Genomic DNA, 18886 nt, shown 5'->3' on the forward strand with positions numbered 1-18886 from the left:
TTGACATGAGGTTCGGGACCTACGAAGCGTCATATGACGATCTTCTAAAATTGTTAGACCATTGCTGGAAGGAGCCCGAGGATGTATTACGACATTGATAAGTACCCATTGCTGTTCAAACCTAGCACGTATGTCCTGAAGCAATTAGGAACATGTATCAAAGCTTTCGAGCAATGTCGGCCTACCCTCTGCATCAATGGTACTTTCCTTACCGGTATGTACAAGGGATAGATCCTGACTGCTATTGGGGTTGACGAGAACAACCAAATGCTACTGTTGGCATTTGCATTTGTGGAGATTGAGAACACCACAAGTTGGTATTAGTTCCTGTACTGTGTGAGGATGATAATTATGAGTGCTCGGCCGAACGTGTGCCTTATTCATGACCGGCATGCAGGGATTCTCAAAGCTATTCAAGATCTACAGAATTGAACAGACAATGGCATGATGGGACCTGTGTAGCCTAATTTGTATAGTACGTGGTGCATGAGGCATTTGTGTGCAAACTTCTTCCGGTAATTCAAGAACAAGAATCCTATGAACACATTCAAGAGGTGCGATTAGAACCATCAGTGGAAGTTTGATGCTCTTTAGAAGACATTGGATGAGCAGATGAAGAAACAAACCCAAGAGCATGCATGGAGGCCCTTGAGGGGATCAAAGGATGAACCAGTACCTCTTGAGTCCCTGCCAACGGATAATGAAATTGGCATAACACAGAGGACTGGGTCATCTACTAGGTCATTTAGCGAGTGGATTGAGAATGAGCTGAACGAGAAGTGAGCTCTGCTCTATGATACAAACAGGGCTAGGTATGACATTATGACTACAAATTTAGCAAATGTTTACAACTGGATGATGAAAGGTGTTAGGGGATTGCCGTTGGTGGGGATTGTAAAGTTCATACTTCAAGGGACCTACAAGTATTTCAGAGAGCACTATGCAATAGCACACGCAGTGCTTAATGATGCTCGCCTGATTTATGAGACGAAGATGATCAAGTACATGGAAGACAAGATGGAGAAGCACATGGGAACAGAATAGCACAAACATAACGTTCTATGCAGGGACAAAGGAAGGAGGGGGGCAAGCGTGAGAGAGTTATCCCAGAGTACACCCTTTTTTATGACAGGTGCGTTTGCAACTGCTACTAGCTGATGCTACTGCACAAGCCATGCTCACATGTGATTGCCGCGTGTGCTATGACAGGGATGAGGATTTGGAGGTATGTCTTCAACTACTTCAAGAATGAAGCTCTCTTCAACCCCTAGAACCATGAGGTCTATGGTTTCAAGATTTATGGTTCTTTCACGAAGGAACCTGGGTCGGATTGTGTGTTCATCCCCGATCCATATAAGATGAAGTAGAAGAATGGACGTCGTAGGACTACAGTGCTCTGTAATGACACAAACAAAGCAAAAGCCGGCCATCGCGTGAAATGGTGTAGCAAGTGCAATGGAATAAGGCACACTTACAAGAAATGCACCGTTGGTGTCCCAAGTGTGAATCCCACGGAAGCAATTCCTTCTAGCTCAACTGCAGATAGGAAATGTCCTCGTGCTCATTAATCGTCTACTTCATCGACTTGTTGAGTTCCATTATTGTTGTAACTCATGCTGTGATGGCTATTCGTGTGCACAATATTTTACTTTATTGTTGTAGTGGTGAGATTGTCGCTATGTGTCATGTTGTAACATGTTAAGTTCTCATTCATTAACATATTTGTGTATGCATTCAACAATGTATTATCTCATGTTATATGTTTCATGCTTACTTGTTACTCTGTGTTTGTTTTGCTTACCAAACTATAAATAAGTTGTGAGCATGCAGGTATGACACAACTGATCCTGCTTGACACGGATCTAGACGTTAGGCACCATTCGTACCGCATAGCCATGTAGGCTGAGGAGCTCTCGGTGCTATGACCCCGTGTGTCGGATGAGCTCATGAGGGTTGACGCGCGCTGGATCCCAAGGTTTATAACATTTGAATGTAACATTTCATATGCCATGTTATCCGTATTGCTCGCTAACTGTATTGTGTTTACAGGTTACGTGCTGCTGGGCGACTTCCATTGTGTTGACTGGTTGAGGTCGACGGTTTGGTAGGGGGCTTGAAGGCGACCACTAGGTTCAGCTATGACAAGGCCCTGTTCGTGGCACTTATCGACAGGTGGCGTCTCGAGACCCACACGTTCCACCTCCCGTATGGTGAGATGACGTCCACACTTGAGGATGTCTCCCTGTTAATGGGGTTACCTTGTGTGAATGCTGCTGTTAGAGCGAGGGATGTGGGAGTGGTGTGGCATGATGAGTTGCTAGATGCTTCTCTATCGTTGTACGGAGGGATGAACTAGCCCCTTTTAGGGTTTTTCTAGGGTCTAAGAAGCACGGGTAGACGATTGCCTTTCTCGTTCAGTCTGTGGTACGTCCATCTCATACTTTTTTGTCACATTCTTTACGTTACTAACCGATGAACATATTTGTAATTGTTGTTTTATGATAGACGGACAACATCCACCCACTGGTAAGCGATGATGACGTCTCCTGCCACTTAGAGGCGTACCTTCTATGGTTGTTCGGGTGGATCATGTTCATCGAGACCAATGGCAACACGGTCTCCAAGAGCATGATCCTCTATTCCATAGAGGTTGCAGACGCCAATCTGGGGGAGGTCCCGTAGTACAGCTGGGCATCTACTGTGCTGGCCGTGATGTACCATGGCCTGTGTGATGCCTTCATGAAGACTGACAACAACGCGATCCTCAACAGATGTCCCTTGCTGCTTCAGATATGGTTCTATGAGCACACTGCCATCAGGAGTCCCCTTGTGGACAATAGCGCGTACCAGTTCCCAGCCGACGGCGTCAACAACCCTACCATGGGATTGTTGTGGTGCAGATGTAGGCTAAGAACTATGAACTTTGCACGTATTTCTTAATTACTTCCTTTTTTGTTTCTCTAACGTAGTTTGGTTGCATAGCCGAATTGGTCCAGTGCAACCACATCGTGCATACCCACACTTTGTTTACCAGTTTGATGAGCTGATGGCGAACGACATTTGCGGAAGGCCATAAACGGATGAGGAGGTATTTTGACGCGCCCCACTAGGACTTTCGGTGCTATGAGGGTGTTGAGGTCGAGGGTGACGTGTGGCATTTAAGAGCGCGTCAATGGGTGGAGGTGGTGACATCAACGGGTGGAGGTGGCGTTGATAGGAGGTGGCATCGACGGGCACCCCTGGGCAAAGTCGATGGTGGCGGGAGGCGGCAAATGAGCAACCGTAATAGCCAGTGTGATTTGGTTGTGAGGTTGCGAGGTCGTGTGGGCAGTGGACGGCAACAGTTCCACGTATTTATGAGATGACATTTACGGGTAAATATACCGAAGTCCATGCCTACTCTGGTTTTTTCCACCTGTAATGATAGAGAGAGATGATTCACGCTGAAATATTGGATTGATTACTCAAAGGTAAACATTACAATATATAGCCCAAAACCGAGTGAAACGAGGTTTGGCTGGGCGTGATCAACGCATACGCGTGAAGACCTGCGCTGGGCATGCAAGGCAGGCGATTGGCATGCAAGGCAGGTGCGGTAGGTGCTGGCCATGCAAGGCAAGAGCCCTTGGCGTGCATGCAGTGCCATGCATGGCAAGTGTGCTGGCCATCACGCATGGAAGGCAAGAGAGCAGACCCATGCAAGGCAAGGTCAATCCCGGAGATTGCCTGGAGGCAAGCTCGCTAACACCCCCCCTGCAGTCGGGACGTCAGGATGGCAGACGTTAAGACTGGATCGGAACTCGGTGAAGATAGACGTTGGCAGCCCCTTGGTGAAAATATCGGCGAACTGAGACGTCGTTGGCACATGTAGAACCCGGACGTCACCGACGGCAACCCGCTCGCGGACGAAGTGGAGATCAATCTCCACGTGCTTGGTGCGTTGGTGCTGGACAGGGTTCGATGAGAGGTACATGGCGCTGATATTGTTGCAGTAGACGAATGTAGCCTGAGGTAGGGGACTATGGAGCTCCTGAAGGAGCTGCCGTAGCCAGGCGGCCTCAGCAACACCATTGGCCACAGTAAGGTACTCGGCTTCTGCGCTTGACCGGGAGACAGTCTGTTGCCGCTTTGAGGACCAGGAAACCAGGTTGGCGCCGAAAAAGACAGCATAGCCCGAAGTGGACCTGCGGGTGTCAGGATAGCCGGCCCAGTCGGCATCTGAGTAGACAACAAGCTCCGATGGTGCAGAGCGGCGTAGAAGTAACCCGTGGTCAAGAGTCCCTCGGAGGTAGCGCAAGATGCGCTTTACGGTAGTGAGATGATGCTCTCGTGGGTCATGCATGTAGAGGCACACCTGTTGAACAGCATAGGAGATGTCGGGTTGAGTGAAGGTCAAATACTGCAGCGCTCCAGCCAGGCTGCGGTAGTGAGTGGGATCACTAACTGAGGACCCGACGGACCCAGACATCTTGGGCTGAGTGTCAACGGGTGTGTTGCAGGGCTTGCAATCAGCCATTCCTGCGCGCTCCAATATATCCAGTGCATACTACCGTTGTGAGAGAAACAAACCAGCCGAGCACCGCTGAACAGACACTCCCAAGATGTGGTGCAATTCGCCGAGATCCTTCATGGCAAACTCCTACTGAAGGGCGGTGATAGTGTGACGCAGCAAGGCTGGGGAGGATGCAGTCAAGACTATATCATCCACATAGAGCAGCAGATATACTGTGTCAGCACCTCGACGAAAGATGAATAGGGAGGTGTCGGACTTGGCCTCCACAAAGCCCAGGCTGATCAAGTGAGTGGCAAAGCGGCTGTACCAGGCACGCAAGGCCTACTTGAGGCCATACAATGACTTATTGAGACGGCATACCCAATCAGGACGGGAGGAGTCAGTGAATCCGGTCAGCTGGGAGCAGTAAACTGTCTCTGACAAAGCGCTGTGCAGGAAGGTGTTCTTCACATCAAGCTGATGAACGGGCCAGTCACGAGACAAAGCGAGGGACAGCACAGTACGGTCTGTCGCGGGCTTCACGACTGGGCTGAAAGTCTCATCATAGTCAATGCCTGGTCGCTGTGTGAAGCCGCGGAGAACCCAGCGAGCCTTGTAGCGGTCCAACATGCCATTGGCATTGAACTTGTGCCTGAAGACCCATTTGCCAGTGACAATGTTGACGCCAGGTGGTCTAGGAACAAGATCCCAGGTGCGGTTCGCCGGAAGGGCGTCGAACTCCTCGGTCATCGCAGCGCGCCAATTGACATCGGCAAGGGCACTGCGATATGTCTTCGGGAGCGGTGACTGGACATCCGCATGAAGGGTCAGCGTATCGGAGGTCACACGGAACCCCGCTTTCCCGCGCGTAACCATGCGGTGAGCATTGGTGATGGGAGGGAGTGCGGTGATTGCGCGGGGGCCTGTGCGGGTGGCGACGATCCGGGGAGATGGCAAGTCGAACGCTGGAGCTACCGCAGTCGCAGGCGCCACAGCCAGATGTGAAGGCGGGTCATTCGCCGAAGCTACCGCGGACGCAGGTGCCACAGCCGTGGGCACCATAGGCGCGGACAGCACTGGCGCAGAAGGCACCGGTGCGGACAGCACGGGTGCTGGGGATGCGCGTGACGCACTACCAGGCGCACGGCTCCGCACTGGTACCAAGGACGACGTGGCCGCGTAGGTCGATGAACCGAAGGTGGCTGCGTGTGTCACGGATGGTGACGACGCAACAGTCGTGGCCGCGCATGGCATGGACGTGCATTGAGGTGCCTCGGTGGGCGCGGCTGGAGAGGCCGCAGCGACCACGGGGAGCACAGCGTCAGGCGTCACTGGCGCAGAGCGTCGAGTTCCTGCAGGAGAGAGCGAGCTAGGCGGGCCAATGGGCACCGGCTGGATCGCAAAGTCAATGAGAAAATCAAGATCACTGGTGGTCGATTCGTTGGTTTTGGAGAAGGGAAACTGTGACTCGTCAAATGTGACGTGTCGGGTGATAATGACTTTGTTAGAAACAAGGTTGAGACACCGGTAACCCTTATGCTCATTGGAATAGCCCAAAAACACGCAAAGAGAAGACCGAGGTGCGAGTTTGTGAGGTGCAGTGGAGGAGAGGTTGGGGTAGCAAGCACAACCAAACACACGGAGGTGGGTATATGAGGGATGAGTGCCATACAGGGCAAAGAAGGGGGTTCCAGAGGGGAGGGTCTTGGATGGCAGACGATTAAAAAGATATGTGGCTATGTGGAGACCCTCGACCCAGTAGGATGGAGGAAGGGATGCCTGGAACAGAAGTGATCACACAATGTTGTTAAGGGAATAGAGAGTGCGCTCAGCTTTACCGTTCTGCTGTATGTGTAGGGGCAGGACATGCGGAGAGCAACACCGTGCGTGAGGAAGAAGTTGCAAGTGGAGGAATTGTCGAACTCACGGCCATTGTCACACTGGACACCCTTGATTTTGCAGGAGAACTGAGTTGCCACATAGGAAAAAAAGTGAGCTAGTGTGGAAAAAGTATCAGATTTGAGACGTAAAGGGAACATCCAAACAAAGTGCGAACAATCATCAAGAATAACCAAATAGTATTTGTAACCGAACACACTCATGATAGGAGAGGTCCAGAGATCACAATGAATAAGATCAAAATTCTTGAGAGCTCGAGAGGAAGAACTAGCAAAAGGCAAATGAATGTGGCGACCAAGCTGACATGCATAATAAATAGTGTCACAAGCATTTTTATTACATGAGATGACAGAAGTACTCGCTAGTTTGGAGAATGCCTCGTGGCCAGGATGTCCAAGGCGGCGATGCCAAATGGTAGAGGCAGCGAGGAGGGCGCATGATGATGGACGCGGCGTGGGAAGGTGCAAGGAGTAAAGGGGCCCCGAACTATTGCACTTGGCGATCACGTTCCTGGAATGGAGATCCTTCACAGAGAGGCCAAACGTGTCAAATTCGATAGAACAATTATTATCAGTGGTGAACTGGCGAACAGAGATAAGAGACTTAATAATGTTCGGAGCAACTAGAACATTGTTAAGATAAAAGGGACCGGGTAAGATTGTGTGACCAGTGTGTGTGACAGGTAAAGAGGACCCGTTGCCAACAATAATCGATGAAGGAAGGGTGGAACGTGGAGGGCGAAATAGGGATATGTTACCGATGTCAGGCGTCATATGCGAGGAAGCTCCGGAGTCCATCACCCACTCATTGGTAGAGGGGGAGTTGAGGGACATGGTGCTGAAAGCATTCGCAAGCGACTGCTGATCCCAGGAAGCCCCAGCCCAAGGCGTCCATGCAGCGGTCGATGGGGGCATCGGTACTGGCGCAGGAAGGGGCAACCCGGGCTGCTGCTGCTGCACCAGGGGATAGCCGAAGGGCCCAGGTGTAGCAGCAACAAGGGCCTGCGGTGGCTGAATGTCCACGCTGACAGGTACAGGCGGCCGAGCTCGGGGTTGCGATCTGCTGGGAGCAGTAGGTGGTCCCGGTCACATCTGAATGGTGCCGGTCCACGGGTTGTAGAACGACGGCCAGGGCGCGGTGGATTGGCCAGCGCCGGTGGTCTTCCCGCCGCCATTGCCACTGCCGCAGCGACGTCGACGACCAGAACCAGAGCTCGAGGAGGAGTGCACCTGGGCGCCCGAGGAGGCCCCCTTGGGAGCAGAAGAACTGCCAGGGCCACCGGCGCCCTTGGCATCGCCGGGCGTTGTGGCGACCAGAGCGGTGGATGGTGTGGAAGACGGAGCCGACATTGTCAACTCTTCAAGGAGAAGATCAGCGCGCACGTCGTTGAAGGTCGGGAACGGACGTTGCCGCTTGAAGTGAGGAGTCAGGTTGGCGAACTTGCCATTTAGCCCGTGGAGGACATGCAAGACCATCGTGCGGTTGGGGATGTACTCGCCGAGGTCGGCAAGCGCGTCCGCCATGCTCTTTATTTTGCGGCAGTAATCCATGACGGAAAGATCGCCCTGCGTGAAGTTGCGGAATTCGGCGTCGAGATGTAAGGCTTGGGTCTCACGATTACTGAGGAATTGATGCTCGATGCCGAGCCACGCAGTGCGCGCGGTGTTGCCACGAACGCGGACAACTTCCATAAGCTCGGGGGAGACGGTGCCGTAGATCCAGGATAGCACAACGCAGTCCATGCGGTGCCAGGCGGGAACGTCGGGAAAGGCAGTGTCAGAGGTCACATGATCGACGAGGGAATATCGGCCAAGGGTGAGGAGGACCAATGACGCCATTTGTTGTAGTGGGACGACGTCAAGTCAAGAACGACGGGCACAAGGGCCCGGATGTTCTGGACGCCGGCGGCTTGAGCATGGAGGTTGGCCATGGCGACGGCCTCAAAGGATGCAGAGGCGACGTCCGCAGGAGAGTCATCGTCGGAGGACAGGGCACCATCGCCATCCTCCAAGAGGGAGGCGCGCTGGCGTGCTACAACGGCCTCGCGCTCTAGGGCGGCGGTGGCCTCGCGCTCTCATTCAAGAGCGGCGGTGGCGGCATGCACACGAGCCAGGGCATCAGAGGCCACCTTGGTGGTGACTTCGACGGCGTTGGTGAGGATCGTGCGTTCATGATCTTTATCGGTGGCAATCTCCCGATCGCAATCTTGGGTAGCGGTGGCTTCGCGTTCCTTGGCAGCAGCAGCCTCGCGTTGCTGGGGGGCGGTGCGCTCGTGCGCTAGGGCAGCGGCACGGTCGCCGTCGGTGACAGCGGCAGCAGAGGTGGTGGAGTCGGCCATGGAAGGGAGCGGTTAGATGATGTGAGGCGGAAGCGGTAAGTCACAAGAAAAGAAGCTAACTGATACCACGAAATCTGCAAATTTTCACGGAGTTCTAGACACCCTCATATTCCCATGAAGTTTTGGAGTTCAAAACGGCCTCAAATGCAAATGTTGACAAAACCAAAGTTGTAGATCTCGTCAAAATCTTCGATTTGATCCTATGGAAATCCCCTTTTGAATAATGGAGGTAGGAGTTATGGCCCCTGAAATTAGTGCTACGCTGATAAGTCTAAGTTCAAACAGTTTATCTTGTAATGCATTTTTGAAAATCAATATGCCTTTTTAGATGTTCTAATGAATACCAAAGTTGTATATCTTTTCAAGTACTACACTTTAGAGTCCAGAAACATCCATTTGGAGTTTGGACAATGGAGATATCATCCTTAGAATATAGAGCTACGAAAAAGGAAATCCTAACTAACTCGAACTCGAACCTGATTCGTGTCCAGCTTGGACTCCACCTCAACCAGCCGCCCTAGCCCTATAAATAGGAGTTGCACGCCCTCACCTATCCCTATTCTATTGCCCCAAGCTCTAGACGCCGCTTCTGCCTTGTCCATACGCCGCCATTTGCTGGAGCTGCCGCCACCGCCCGTGATGTGCTACGTTGTTGTCTCCGTGGATCCTCCTTCCTTGACCATTGAAGCAAGATGAGGACCCCTTCTTCTCCTCCCTTACTATTGTTTTACCATCATACTAAGTCCTTAGCCAAGCCCTAGCCCTGACAAAAGCCCGATCTACACCACCACGGTAGTCACCATCGCGGGTAGCTGCAGCATAGCCGATTGGCATCGACGTCCCTAGCCAACTAGTGCACCGTTCACTATGCCCTTTCACCAGCACATGACCCATGATGTTCCCCATGTCCTTAACAACCAGGTCGGCCAGTAGAGCAGCCAAACCACTGGAATCAAGATTGACATGCCCACTGTCCAATTTCTAGACGTGTCCTGCACGTGCATCGGATTTGCATTTGCGTTCCCCGTCAATCCAAAAGTTGTATGGATACACTATTCATGTCACGGTGTGCCCTATCGAGTCTTCTACGTGACCCTAGGAGCCCATCCCCGTTTGTATAGCGATACGACCGAAACACGATTGCCAACCATAGCATGTCGCAACCATCACCCATCTCATCTCCGCAGATCGTTCTTCTTCTCAGGGGATGATCTATCAAAACCCATGATGTAGCATTGTGTTCCTGGGATACATGAACGTCTCTGTTCAAAACGGTTTCTCAAATTTTGTAGCCAATCTCCTGGAACGCGAGCATCTTTGTTTCTGCGTCTGTTCACGATCACCACCACACCTAGCAGCAGTCATCACTGTTTTGCCATTACCTTGGATGACCCATTCCACAACCGATCATGCCTTTGAGTTAGCCCTTCTACATTTTACGCCATGTATCCCTCGTTTTGCTAAAATTCCACAGAAATCTAATGTCAATGTCAATGGCTACGCACCCGATTGCCATCTCAGACGAAACCTGAACCACCACCGCTATACAGAATCACCAGTAGTATCCTTAACCTAGAAGCGCAACCTCGAGCCATTTGATCCATCATGGGTGGTCGAGACTAGATCTCAGCGTATCCCTTCTTTAATCCAAGACGGTACATGCCAAGTCAGCACCACATCATTTTCCTTAGCCTAGTAAGTGAAGTCTAGTCTGCCCTACACTTCTTGAATCTTGCGCAATGATGTTGTCAAGCCTAACGCAGTGATTGTGCAATAAAGTCTTTTCCTATAGGAAGATAGTTTTGGTAAATCAATAATTCCTTTTCAGTCTAATCTATCTCCCGAAAGAAGTTCAGTTTTCATCTTAACTCTGATTTAGGCAATTCTTACGTCTAAATGTTTCTAAAATATACCTATCCAACAATAGCATTTTTAAAGTGTTTAATTTAATGATGTTTGGTATGTTGTTCTTAATTTTTTTCCTTTATGTTGTTTGTCGGTAGTTCTCACGATTAGTCAATAATGCCCCGAATCAATTTGAGGAACATCAAGACCCAAAGCTAGAGTACACTGAGCAGCATTGGGTAAAAGGCAAGTGTCCTTGATCATCTTGAACCTATGTTTTAAATGTTTTTTTCACAAAATTGCATGCAATGTCTATCAACTTGATGGGTAGTCACCTATGTTAGGGTTCACCTAGTTCTTCCTTTACATTCCTTGAATCCTAAGTGGTAGTTGATATGAATCTCTTGGGTAGAATTGCTTAGCCATGCTTTTGGAATGTTGGGAACTGTCATATACATGTTTAGCGGATATATGCAATGGTGATGATGAACTTGCTTTAATAACATGGAACCCTATGATATTGGCAAGGAGTTTGTTTGATAATAGTGGTTCACGTGGTGGGCTTGTGGATATGTTCCAAGAAATTTGTTGGTTATTTCCCTGTTGGTTGATAATGGTGATTCATGTGGTTGGCTTGTGGATACGTTCCAAGAAAAGGTGTTAGGTTTTGTTGGTTATTTCCCTATTAGATAGTCTTTGCCCAAGTGTCACATATAAGGATCGGTTCGAGGAGCGACAACCCAAGAAAAACTGTTCAAACACGAGGCTGATATGAGTAAGGCTTAGCATATCAATTAGACACCTGGCTGGCATTCGTTGGGGTACTAGGACCTAATTGATGGACAGTGCTTCGTAGTGATCTCTTGGTAGCACACTACTGGCATGTGTTAAGTGTCTAGCTAACACGGCAACATGGATACCACGACTCATGGCTAAAAGTTGGACAACCTCTACAGAGTGTAAAATTGTTATAACGACCGTGCCCTCGGTTATGGGGGACTTGGATCCTCAGTTGATTAGATGGTTATGGTATAATACAGGGGTACTAGTTGGTTATGGTTTATGGGATGGTTAACCTTGGATGGTTTGTTATCGGATTGTTGGGGTATTTTCACTTAACAACTGCTTAATGCTTTTGAATTACATTACTGTTTTTTTTATGCGCACTTACCCAAATATACCATGTGTTGGCCTATTCTTATTGTAATCCTACATATCATTATCTTTTCCACACTTGCTGAGCGCGTCTTGTGCTCACACTTGCTATTTTTCCTATACCATGCGACATGTGTGGTGCTGCTCAGTGAGTGAAGATGTTGAAGACTATCAAGACGAGGTTGTGACGTTCTAGGAGCATGGCCCCGATTGGTTGCCTGCAGTGTTGTTGGGCACCAATGCTTTTGTTCCGTTGCATATATCTTCATAGAAGACAATATATGTCAATCGCTGTAAGAGTTTAACATTTATTTTATAAAAGTATTGCTTTTGTTACTTCACCTGTGACATCCTTACGTGTGTTGAACATCTTGGGTACACATAAGTTGTATCTGGTTTTGTCCATTAAAACCGGGTGTGACAACATGCTACAAGTGTGGCAAACTGGGTCACTTCATCTCCAATTTCCCCAACAATAAGAACAAAGATGAATGTGAGAAGAAAGGGTACAAAAAGAAGTACTACAAGAAGGACAAGAGCAAGCACTACAAGGAGGGTTACAAGGGTCAATCTTATCTCGATCAAGAGTGGGACTCAGACGCCTCTGACACCGACTCCAATGAAGATGAAGGTGTCGCCACAATTGCTCTTGCCACTCCACTACCAATCAAGTCGCTCTTTGAATATTCAAGCTATGATGAGTCACCCGTTTTGTCAAATATATAACTATAAGGTATATGCGCATAAGGAGTACACCATAATAACTCTGAATATTGGGGACCTAGATCTGTAGGATCTGGTATACTTGAAGATCTCGATGACATATACTAGGAAGTTCTAGATCGGTGTCACGTCCCGAAACCGTAATCACGTAATTAAGTCTAATTATGCATCATTAGTGCTATGATTAGTTTGAAGTTGGGCAGTTGCTGCCCCACCCACCCCCTCACTCTCACAGTCGTGCTCCTGCCACTGGCCAAGCAAAAGGGGCACCTCCCCTCTCCTCTCTCTCAAGCACTCTCTCCTTCTGTCCCAAGATCCCCTCTCTAGAAGCAAAGCTGAGGTACCCATGTGGTACCCATGTGATCACTAGCTCCTAAGCTACGCATCCCTCCAAATTGTTTACTCATTCCTGAAGGATTCAAGTTGGTTTTGACAATTCTTGGTGTTTTGGTTGAAGCACGAGGAACACTGGATTTTTTCATCTCCCGAGCGGATTCCTTCGTTTCCTTCATCACCCGACGGTCACCAACCATCACAAGCACCATGGGTAAGTCTCTTAGGCTTTCCCCAGCGAGAATACGTGATTTGGTTGGTCGATTTCAAGTTAGAGTGAAGTTCTATGGTTCTTGAGCTTTGAGGAAAGTGAGGATTTAAATGAGATTTGAGTTACGAATCGAATTTGCTAGGTTGGTGAGTAAGTTCTATACTCTATGAACTATCTCAAACATATCTCCCTTTAGTTTGGAGAAGCTCGCAAAACCAAATTGGCTGTTTTCCCCGCAAAGAAATGCTTTCTGTAGAACTATGGAGATTTCGAAAAATTATCCGGAGACTCTACAGTCAGGAGGCTCCACAAAAATCTGCGGGGATGCCGCAGTTACTGTTTATCAGACTTTTCTTTTGTGCTCATAGCTTATAAAATTCATCATAAATTCTTCGTAGCTCCAAAAATGATGAAACCAATTTTGTTGGTTTCATAATAACTTCCTCTACCTATTAAAATATCTCCATACATTAAATAGTTAATTAAATTTCTAAGATAAATTAATTAGGTTAAGGCTTCATTAATTCACTATTAATTCTTTACAAGTCCAAAATTGGTGAATCCAATTTTGCTAGTCCTCTTATGACTTGTTCTAGCTAGAAAAAATGTTCATGCATTATAAAAGCCTACTTTTCATGACATTTCTTTATGTGCATATGGTGGCATGCATTGTTGCACTTCATTCATGCTCATCATTGCACGTGTTCTTGTTTAGTGAACGAAGAACCGGTGCGTGACCCGACCGTGGTTGATGGCGATGCCAATCTACCAGAATTCTGCGAGTGTTGCGTGGGTAGCATTAGGCGGTTACCTGAGCAGCAAGGCAAGTATCTAAGCATATTTCTCCCAGTACATTGGATCATATGTATCTAATGTGATAAATTATGCTTTATGTATGTTATGCCTGAGTTCGAGTCGATGTCGGGTTTATGATGGGTAGAACCTATGTTGATGCACTTATTCTCTTGTCTTGATTATTTTGATCCGTATCCTTGTAGCCTGGGTTTAATATGGTGTTGTCTAACTTAAAATGTTACTCATGGTGCTTAACAAGTGCTTAGGTCCTTGGTAGAAGTCGAGCGGTGAAATGTTTCATCATTCGTGAGCACAGGCTTTAATTACTTACACAATGATGGGTTGTTGGTGTTGGTTGGATGAGTGGTGAGGATGAGACGAGATGTGGGCGGTGTTAGGGGTGTTTCTCCTTCCTGGATGTGGAGTTCCCCCGGTTAGATCGAGAGAGGAACCCGGATACTGTAGACTGCTTGTATCGTTTAAGCATCGATCATTGTTGCAATTGGCTTTAGCACTTTCCGTGCTTACTATATGTCGCATATGGGTGCGCGGGTCGATGGTGTCAAGCATGAGGCCAGTTGGGGTCTTTAGTTTGTTTTGGGAGTAGTTCTGGATGACCCCCGCACCTATCGTTGCATGTTCAAATGGTCGGGGCTTGTTAGAAAATGTTGACATGAGTACCCCTTGTATGGACTTATGTGGTCATGCAAGCCGTATGTTCCTTGCTAACATCCAAATGCATAATCCTTGGACTCAGGCTATTTATAAGTGCCCACTATGGATTAAGTCTTGCGAGTACCTTCATACTTAGCTACTCTACAGGTTTTGCAGGTAAGGAGGAGTTGATCTTTGGTTACTTTGCGCCTGCTGAGGGTGGTGGTGGGCATGAGTAGTGCATCCTACTCTGAGGTCGTGCTTTTTGTGATGGAGCCTAAGGTCATATGGCTCTATCCTCTTTTTGTTGTATAGTTTTTAGTCTTCTACTGCATAGTTTCTTTTATTGGTTAGGAGTTGAGTCAGGTTTTGTCTCCTCTTAGCTCTCTTTTGCTGTAAATTGTAATAACTTGGTAAATACTTAAGAACTTATAATTTAATGTTAATTACTTGCTCTTTATTAAGTTGTGTTGTGATGTTAAATGTTGGAAAGACATGTGTTCCGATCTTGGACACAAAATATGTGTCTGGACTACCGGAGCGGTATTCTGATTAACCATTGAAGTTGTGATCAGGTAAATGATCGACTTAATAATTAATTAGAATAATGTTTGGATGGTTTCATACAATCAAAAGTTAATCGACTTGAGTACGACTAGTATTTAGGTCGGATCCAGCTGCATTATCTTGGCTAAGAAGATGAAAGACTCCCTATTGACTACGGCCGGGACTAAGGTGGTACCTTGACCCCCATATAAGGCGGGGTCCCTGACCCTCAGAGGACAACTTCTGAACGACGCAACAATCCACGTATACGCAATTCAAGGCAAGCGACACCAAGACCCTAGCAATTAGAGATACTCAGCAACTTTAATCCTAGATTAGCCTAGATCCAATCCTTTTTATTGTAATAGGTCTAGCCACATTGTTCATACTCAAGATAATCAATATATGACAACATCCACACCAAGGTTTTACTTACCGAAAAAGCGCGGTAACCGCGGTAACCGCCCAAAAATTCAAAAAAATTCGGAGAAAATTCATTCGGCAAATTTTGAATTTTTGCGAAAAAATCGGATTTTTTGGCTCTCGGTAACCGGTCGGTTTGGACCGGTTACCGAGCGGTTTGCTCGAGAATTCGAGCGGTTTTCTCGGTTACCGACAGGTCGAAAACCGAGCGCATTTGTGCGATTACCAAGCGATTTTTAGCGGTTACCGACATGTGTGGATGCATTTTCAATAATTAAGGTGTAAATCATAATAAACAAATAATTGGCCACTAAATCATGAGGAAAAATAGTATATAACCATCATAATATGTTTTCTAATATCATATAAAAATTTAGCATGACCTTTGCTAATTTTTTTATGTTTCGAAGGCAACAAACAGATAGTAATAGCAATTGAAGCACGAACATATAATTATTGTTTCGAATATATGCGTATATTACATATGCAGCGCCTGAAAATAATAAATATTTATGGAATTATCATGACCTTCGAAAGGAAATCTGCATCACCTTTAGAACCACCAGCTTGGTGGCCGATTACATTCGGCCATATTGTACTCATCGGTGGACATTAGCATTAGCCGTCGTGTCGATAGTAACTCTACTTTGAACTCAGCCCAAGTTTGTCCTGTCCATGCAGAAGTGGTTGACCATTGTCCTTGCAAAGTGGCATAAAACTCAGGGTCTTGCCACTCATAAACCCAATGAATAGGAGGCTCTGAATGAGCATTGGGGGCAGGATAGTGGTACGGGTACGATCCAGAACTACTCTCCATGCCATAGCTGCTGGAATAGCTCGCACTATCCTGTGGTCCATCGTGGCCACCGTGTGTTATATGCCTTGGTGAGGATGGAGCACCGTGATCCTGATCTTGCGTGGCATGTGAAAACTGACTCTCACCAGTGAATTGCACAGGAGGAACGACAGATGTTTGGCCTGGATGAGCATCACCGCCCTGACCATCATCATCACCGCTGTCAGTCTTTGAGCTGCTGTCATTCGATTCTTGGTAAGTTGGGCTCTTTGGGTCACTATTCGTGCTCTCATCGCTTTGCACTTGTCTTTTGCCCTTGCCCTTAGTCCTCTTGCTCTTCCTTCTTTGCGTCATTTGCTTCTTCCTCTTTCCCGTGTGTGTGTCACCAACCGTTGTAGCAGCCCATTGTTGCAAGTCAGGTGTGTTCACTGGGTCTGTCACCAGGTGAGTAGGCAAGGGTACGTCGCTATCTGTGTCCTCCTCGTCAAGCTCAGGGGCTGCATTTGATCTCCCGGTCTCCATCCAGTCCCGGAGCGGATTGTTATCCTCATTCAATGTGAGCTCCATAAGCCGCTGAAATGGATCATCATCAAAAGTTGACCTGATACCTGCATCCAAGTTGTTTTGTATTCTTAGGTTGTAGTTGACATACACCAACTTATGGAGCTTCTTGTAGCTTAATCGGTTGCGAACTTTGGTGTGGATGAAAGCAAATGTACTCCAGTTCCTCTCACAACCACTAGATGAGGCGCACTGTGACACTAGGCGTCTAGCAAGCATTGATAGTGTAGGTGTAGATGAACCAAACATGGACCACCATTGCGCTGCAAGTAGGTATAGTGATATGAGGCTCAGAAAAGTAGGTATAGTGATATGAGGCTCAGATAGATATGTAAAAATCTTCGTACCCGGATGAGTCCTGCCGTCACAAGCCATCCGTGCAGCTAGAGGACCTGAGAATGAGAGAGACTTTGTCCGATACGTTTCAGCCTCAATAAGTGCTTCCGCGGCAGTAGTAACATCAGTCAGCCGCTCAAATGCCTCACGGAGATCTTCGAACAAGGTTGGACCTGTGCCATACGCGTAATGCGTGCGGGGGTTCAAAGCGGCCGCTGCAAGTTGACGATCAAAACATTAGTACTAAAAGCATTACAAACACAAGCATTTGAAAAGTGGTAGGAGTGTATTACCGGCATTCATGTATGTCCCATTGGCTAGATCATTCATTCTACGATCGACAATTACCATGTACTTATCCAAAGAATCCCTATCATTCTTATACAATGATTCATACTCATGCTTCACAATGGTGTATCTCAGGAGCACCTCACTCAATGTTGGCACTTTGTCCTGATCCGCAAAACGGAGGAATGCATACAATGGCTGGACGGAATCAACAACCATTTTTAGATTGTCCCACCATGGTAAGCTGGATAGGCAACTATGTGCATATCTTCCAATATCAGAACTAATGTATCGAGACTGCTGGAGCTCACTAGATGCCATCCATTGCATGAACCTGTCCTTTCGTCGTAGAAAGCTATCAAGAAATAGGTAGTTAGTTCCAAATCTTGTGGCATTCCACCTCACCAACTCTCCACCAATTGCTGCCTTCATCATTTCATGTAGTTTCGAATGATTGTACAGCCATCGTGATATAGCCCTTGCACTTTGGATGACAATGTCGTGTTCTCTAAAATCGCCAACCGACTTCAACATTAAATTTATCGTGTGTGCCACACAAGGCTGCCACGCGATAGCAGGATATTCCCTTCTCAAAACCTGGCATGCCTTCTTATAGTTGGACCCGTTATCAGTCACAATCTGTACAATATTTTCTGGACCTAAATCAGTTACCACTGCTCTTATCTCCTGCAATAAAAGAATGAACCATATAAATATGCAATAATTTCAATACTATGTTACCAACTGAGAAAAATAATATACCTTATTCAAATATTTAGCATCTTGACTGTAGCCGGTCGCATCAACAGACTTGTGAAAAAACATACGACCATTGCAATATATGAGGAAATTAATAATGCTCATGTGCGTCGGTCCCGTCCACGAATCGCACATTACAGTAACACCATATTTTGGCCATTCTAGCTTCCACTTGTCAAATATTTTCTTTAAAGCATTTTCGTTCTCGTCCAGATACTTACCATCTATATCCCGCCCTGTTGGAGATGGTACACCCTCGCCTGTTACAGAACAAATGATCATACCTCAAAAAGAAATAAGTATGACAATAATAAACTCATTACACACTAAATCACTCAGCCCATTTTTGTGTTTCTTTCACTGCAGCGATAAAGAATGCATCGTCCGCCCTTCTGCCAGGAATGCCTGAAGTGTGAAAAAATTTGGACCATGCCACACCAATAGCTTCCTTCGCTTTCTTTCCCTTGGCACTCCATGACCCGGTGTCAATCCTCGGTTGCACAGGGGCTTTTGCTAAAGCAACATTGTAATCCCGGACACTTGGTGGTGGCTCCCTTGTTGACGATGCTCTTCTAAGCATCCTCTTTAATACAGATCCCCCTCTGTCAGTACCACTACCACCTCCATGCTCGTAGGACTCGCCTGACCTCCTCCTAAACTCTTCCTCATCCCTCGATTGACCAACGGCACGCTGCACCTGTTCCTCTTCCGTGTCCTCATTGTCGCTTGTCA

General features: G+C 47.4%; 1 protein-coding gene across 1 annotated transcript; it reads right to left on the minus strand.

The window, feature by feature from the left end:
- Positions 1 to 15878: 15878 nt before the first annotated feature.
- Positions 15879 to 18288, minus strand: LOC133891112 (uncharacterized). Its single transcript, XM_062331829.1, has 4 exons — positions 18158 to 18288; positions 17401 to 18082; positions 17119 to 17322; positions 15879 to 17034 (listed from the first exon to the last, which is right to left on the minus strand). The coding sequence occupies exons 1-4, from the start codon at positions 18257 to 18259 to the stop codon at positions 15968 to 15970; spliced, it is 2055 nt and encodes a 684-aa protein (XP_062187813.1). The 5' UTR covers positions 18260 to 18288; the 3' UTR covers positions 15879 to 15967.
- Positions 18289 to 18886: the final 598 nt, after the last annotated feature.

Source organism: Phragmites australis, chromosome 14, assembly GCF_958298935.1.
Source record: "Phragmites australis chromosome 14, lpPhrAust1.1, whole genome shotgun sequence".
NCBI lineage: Eukaryota > Viridiplantae > Streptophyta > Magnoliopsida > Poales > Poaceae > Phragmites > Phragmites australis.

Bases quoted from the DNA above. Each gene is read 5' to 3' on its own strand.
- LOC133891112 (XM_062331829.1), bottom strand. From the start codon at position 18,259: ATGAGCATTATTAATTTCCTCATATATTGCAATGGTCGTATGTTTTTT. The intron at 18,083-18,157 runs GTATATTATTTT...CTTTTATTGCAG, and splicing joins ATGCTAAATATTTGAATAAG to GAGATAAGAGCAGTGGTAAC. The intron at 17,035-17,118 runs GTACGAAGATTT...ACCTACTTGCAG, and splicing joins TGACGGCAGGACTCATCCGG to CGCAATGGTGGTCCATGTTT.